The sequence below is a fragment of the Alligator sinensis genome, unplaced genomic scaffold (assembly GCF_000455745.1).
Source record: "Alligator sinensis unplaced genomic scaffold, ASM45574v1 scaffold32_1, whole genome shotgun sequence".
NCBI lineage: Eukaryota > Metazoa > Chordata > Crocodylia > Alligatoridae > Alligator > Alligator sinensis.
Window position 1 is genome coordinate 929,426 of NW_005842409.1, and position 6,000 is coordinate 935,425.

The following is a 6,000-nucleotide window of genomic DNA, read 5'->3' on the forward strand; positions in this document are numbered from 1 at the left end:
TATGTTGCAACTTGCTACCATTCCAAAAGACCTTTAATTAAGTTCGCAGCTGACTTACATTATCAAGTTCCTCATCAGTACTTCACCTCTAATATAGCTATGCCAGTTTTATGTAACTGTGTGAATAAATCCTCCATCTGATATATGAACTTGTGGTTAAATGGTCAATTACATTTCTATCACACCATGCTGGGCAGTTTTTCTTTATAGCACCTCATTTCTTCCCAGTACCAAAACACAGTGGGTACTTCAAAATAGTATTCAGTATGACAGTGATTCAAAGATTTGAAGACCATGCTGTAATCTGAGCTGTGGTTCCAAAATATTTCTCTTGATTATGTTCCCAATAATATTTACTGATGACAAAGAACAGCTCAAAAATGCTTTCCAGCCTAATTGGGAAATCAAGGCACACAGCAGTGAAGTCAAGTGAGCCACTGGTCAGGGGCAATGAGAACCCAAATATCCCAACTCTAAGACCAGTAAGGTAGCCATACTCTCACCTCCTCTCAAATAACATTTTGGCTACTTTATATAAGTGAGACATTGGGTTACAAAGGTGATATTGACTATAGGGGGTCTTTTAGTCATTTTGTTTTCTTGTTAAAGATTGAGGACCTTTAGCACACTGCAGCAACACCTATTTGCTACTCTGAATTAGAGACAACAAGACAAGCAATTCTGGTTAGTCTTTGATGCGGATAAACTGTAGGGCAAAAAAATGAGAGAAACTATTAGCATGTGTTTGTAAGGTCAACTGAAAATTACAATATCATTAACAACCTTTGCCTTTGCAGGTCTACCTCCAATTCAGTGTTATCTCATTAACGTGTCATCTGCTAAAATAGCATCCCTATTTAGATCTGTATCTGCAAATGCAACTTTTTTGCCTGTACAGAGTTTGTTACACAGTTTCTATTGCTAAGTACAGACGGTCAAAAAGCCTGAAGCTGAACTGATTCAGTCTTTGCCCAGATTAAATTGAAACAGAAGTGAATAGGACGCAGGAAATGCACCCACATACCTGCAGTGGCTCAGGCCAGAAGCCTGGGGGTGCTAAAGCACAGTTCTCTGGCTATGCGTTTGTGGCAGAGCACCTTTTGTGTCTGCCACTTAAGGCTGAGAGCAGGCAGCTGGCAGGTGCGGGCCAGCCCTGATGAGGTGGCCATTTTCGATCCAGGCTCTCAGGGCTGAAGCAGCAGTCGACTAAAAGCAGCTGAAGGACAACACCCAGCTGAGCTGATGCTCATAAAACCCTTGGTGGTAAGGGAGGAACTGTGGGGATGGTAGGAGGTTTCTCGGGCCCAGTAGGGTTCCAAGCACCAAGGAAAAGGCTTTGGGCCTAACATCAAGAGCACCAAGGAAAAGGCTTTGGGCCTAACATCAAGAGGCCAGCCTTGCAGAGGGGCTGAGAGTTTGTGGGCCTACACAGGAGCTAGGCAGGCAAACCCCTGAGCAGATCTGGCAGGGGTGAAACCAGGGGCTCAGGTGACCCTAGTTGAGCTAGTCCTCATGTAGCATTGCTGGGGCATTAGGTCAGCCTGGCTTGAGGCAATGGTTGTGTGGTGGGGCCCAGAAGGGGACCCCTGTTGTCTAAGGAGGCCAGCTACTGCAGGGCTGAGACCAACAAACTCTAACTAGTCAATGCAAGAGGGCCAGGGTCAGAAGGCTGAAGGGCATTTAAGCCCAATGCGAGCGGCAGGCCTGGGCTATGATGAGCTATCTGGCACCCCGACCAGCCTGGAGGCAGGGCCAGAGCCTATGGAGGCTGAAGGTCCCCTCGATGGGGGAGGGAGGCATCACTCTCAAGGGGAAGAAAAGCTCAGCAAGACAGTAGGCTGAAATGAAGGGCTGGAACTAAGGTCCAGTAGAGAGAGCAGCCCAGGAACAACATATAGCCCAGTAGGCAAGATAAGACCAAGGCAGGTAGGCCTACAGTGGTCCTGGGTATGACAGAAAACTGCACTCTGCTGGGGAAGGATGGCCTGGTAGGACTCCCTGTGACGGGGGCAGTTCCCCAGAAATGCCAGGCCAGGTTGCCTCCCCAGTGAAGGGTGGGGAGGGGCAATTTAAAAGCCCAGCCCCAACATGCTGGTGGGATACCCGAGCCCAGGGACAGGTACTGAGGCCAGGCACATCTCTGGACACCTGAGCCCCAGGGGGTGGAATACCTCAGAGGCCCCAGTGAGGGGGCAGATAGTTAGAGTGGTCCCAGTGAGGGGAGAGGAAGGGACCAGGTATGTCCACATGACGCCTGAGTCCCACAGGAGGGTAAGACCCTGTGTAGCCCCAGTGAGAGAAGGGACAGTAGTGTTCATCCCAGAGAAGGCACATTATGTGGAAGGCCCTAGCAAGAGAGCACAGGTGGAAGGCCCTAGCGAGAGAGAATAAGTTGAAGCCCCAGGAAAGGGATGGTTAGGCCAAGGTAAGTCTATGGATGCCTGAGGCCACAGTTGGGCCTGAGGCCAAGACCTCGGTAAGCCCTCAGAAGTTGTGAGGCTGAGTTTGGGTCATAAGGATAAGAACTGCCCAGTGTGGGGGCACTGTGACTGCAAGCTGCAGTGGGGAGTGAGTCCCATGTGAGACTCGGGAGCTTGCGTCACAGTGTGGGGCACTGGAGCAAATATGAGAGGCACGGGCCATGGTGTAGGGATGTTATGGAGCCATGGACAGTGCCCCTCGGCATCAGAGCATTAAAATGAGAAGCCTCCTGCATTTTACACCAATTAAAGAAACAGTAAATTGTGGCAGGCAAGACTGGGCAGATTTCCCTACTTGCACGTGGGCGGGCCAATGTTGAGACCTGGTCCTGAGCAGGCCCCCCGTCACAGTGTTCACTTCCTCTTCCTGCTGCTGCAGAGGTCTCTGGAATTTGCAGTCCAGACTTACAGCAGCAGGACTCTGCAGGGATGCTCATCACTTTATTTTCCTGTCTCTAGGTGCCTCTGGGATTTGTAGTCCACAGTCACAGCCAAGTAAGTTTGAGCAGGTGAAGGGGTGTTATAACCCCCCTCCCTGGCCCCAGACCCCAGCTGGGGTTCGACTGGAGCGGGGCAGTCCCCCTCCTGTAGACTGGGCTGCATCCCCAGGTGGAACTGCCCCCTTGTCAGTCAGCTCTCACTGCTCCAGTTTAGGGAGCAGAGGGGCAGAGCCAGTCCTGGTCTCTGGAGCAGACAGCACAGCACAGCACAGGGCTGCAGTGCAGGCTGGGATGCCGGAGGACTCTGGTTTAACTTAAATCAGGAAGGGGTTTGGGACAGAAGTTCCATAAACCAGTTTGACCTAAATCAGTTAAGTCTGGTACTACATTCAACCAAGTTTATCTTAAATCAGTTTCAGCCATTTTGAAACTGGTTTATGTGCACTGAGCTTGTGTTCTGTTACAGGTTTGAACTAGTTTCTGATCGCTTACACCGGTTTATGTGCAACTTCTATCCCTAGCCTATATGTTGCCATACAACTCCCTATGCTGAGTCGCAACATGTACCAAACCAAAAATCAGTTGAAGGAATACTTATAGTGTTTTCTAAAAAATGTAAACGCTTTATGAATATGGACTTAGTTACCTGATGTCCTCTAATGAGCAAGAAAAAAAAATGTTTCAGATGCTACCTTATATTACACAGAAGTGTCATTTCTTCTGTACTTATTTTTCTAAAGATCACTTTTCTAGCAGGTCACATCTGTCTCATTAAAATACCCTATTTCTCCCACATGTTGATTTGCATACCGCATATGATGTGTGTGATGTATGCTTTCACAAATAATATTTAGCAACATGTATAACAATTCTAGGCTAAGATACTAAAAACAGATGCCCCAAATTAGGCTTCTATACATGCGTATGCAGCCTTAGAAATGAGTGACCTGTATTCAGAAATGCTGAGCTATTACCAACACCGTTTAGATGATGTGTTAATTTTAAGCATCTATTTTTGGGAATCATATTCATAGGTCAAACAGGTATACTAGCATAAATATGGAACTCACTGACTGCAGTGAAATTAGTCTACATGTACAGTGGTGGCATCAACAGAAGAATATGGACTTGCTCATATACTGACATCTTAGAAGAACCCACTCTATTTACTAAGTGCGATGCTATGACTCTTGCATGTTCACTATCTAATATTACTTATAAATATCTTTATAAGGGATTCTTTTAAATCACTCACCTTTCGCTGCTTTACTGCGTCCAGTTTTACCAACCAATAAGATGCCACTTTTGTTTTATGGTACTTCCAGTTATCCATGATCTGTATTAGTTGAAAAAAATAGTAAAATTAAACAAAAAACAAGTGAAAAACGCTGTTTCTAGTTAAAAAAAAATCTAATTGGCAAAATATTTAACTATTTAAAAGGAAGTATTTTTGCAAAAAAGAACTGATTCCCCATTAGAAATGGAAGAATGTCTGCACATTTAGGTATTTAAATACATGAAGACACTGACTCGAGGCCTCGTAGTTTATATAACTGTAGTTTATTGTCTAAAATTTACAAACATTGAAAATAGCTTCTTAAAAATGACGGTGCCAGTAAAATGCATTTTCCCCATTTACTATTGTCTACATGTTATGAGAATGGGCTTTTAAATTTCTTGCTGCTCTGCCCTTTTGTCTCTATTCCAGATCAGTACCTATTAACAATCCTACCTCACTGACAACTAATATACCATCACTTGTTTATATTCTGACCTTTTCCACTTTGAGTTCTTTGTTGCAATGGAGGTTTGATAATACCAGCTGGTTTTACAAGAGGATTTTGCAATAAGATAGCATATTAACTATCTGCAGTTATGTTAAGGTTGTATCAGAACATGCCACTTCATGGGCATATAATATTTTGTAGGATAAAATATCAAGGAATCATTTTACCCCAATTCCAACACTAGAAAATAAGTATAGTAGTCATGAAATGTAATGAAAATAAAAGCTATGAGTAAATTATTCATACTGAGTTTTGTTTCTTACCAGACAAACTCCCTTTGAAGGGCCAGATTTCTGTTCCATAAGGACATACCCAAAGCTGCTGGGCCAATCAAGAATTCATTAGTGCAGTCACCATAGCATGGCCCATGGCTCCTTCCTACCATGACATGTGGAACAATCCTTAAGAACAACTAAGAGCCAGTGTAGCCCTTAACTCCACCAGAAAACTCATCTGATGCAAAGGTGTAGAGGCTGTGGGGCTGCAATGGTAGATTAAACCCACCATTTCTCTGATTCTCTCCACTCAATGAAGCCAATGAATTTGTTGCAAATGCTAAAGTCAAGATGTCCGAAACTCTGATTAAACAGAGGTAATCCAAGATGTGTACATGTCTCTATCCAGATACTCAGTGTGAACTACGAGCTGAAAAAACACACTTGTTTCTTGGAATACACCCTTAGCTCAGGTTACGGATGAGGAAACTGCATATTCCGCACACAGGAATGCAATATGCTTTGACAACTCATATGCAGCTTGCGGTTATTAACTTTGTTATTTTCAAATGTGCAAAGTGAACATTCCTCACTGCCAAGAATGAAAATTTAAGACAAGATTGTGTGGCTTATTCCACGCACAAGGCAGGCAGCCTCAAACTTTTTACTGGTAGTAATTAGGCCAAGCCAGAGTCTTTCTACTTCTCATGTAACTCTTTCTGAGATTTTTTTTTAATATAAAATACCTGAATTGTAGCTGGAAAAAAAAAAAATTAAATCTACCAGGAGACTAGGAAAGAGAGCAAAGAAGGACCTGCGTTACCTTAGTTCTCTCTCTCCCTCTCATTCAAAACTATGAATTTTTAAAACTGTACAGCTGGTGCAGTACAATATATAGTGATGAGTGCCGCAGAAATGTATGCGTTTTTGTATACCTATAAAATACAACGTTTCTCCAAACATAGATTAACTCAGAAATGACTAATAGGAATTCAAGTACATACACCTAGAGCAGGGCTTTTCAACCTTTTTTAGTCTAAATACCCCTGGCGGGCGGATGCCGTGTGTGGGGGGGGGG

General features: G+C 44.1%; 1 protein-coding gene across 9 annotated transcripts in view; it reads right to left on the bottom strand.

The window, feature by feature from the left end:
* Window positions 1-6,000, bottom strand: part of TTLL7 (tubulin tyrosine ligase like 7) — a 131,368-nt gene that overhangs the window by 23,155 nt on the left and 102,213 nt on the right. For 8 of the 9 annotated variants that reach the window (XR_003095586.1, XR_003095585.1, XR_003095587.1 and 5 more), the window contains one exon: window positions 4,176-4,256. Coding sequence is in view for 6 of the 9 variants with exons in the window: in XM_025211528.1 (XP_025067313.1) it covers window positions 4,176-4,256 (81 nt within the window). In the remaining 3 variants the exon portion in view is untranslated. Of the gene's footprint in view, window positions 1-670; window positions 707-4,175; window positions 4,257-6,000 lie in introns of those variants that run through there. The other variant, XM_025211530.1, reaches the window with a different exon arrangement.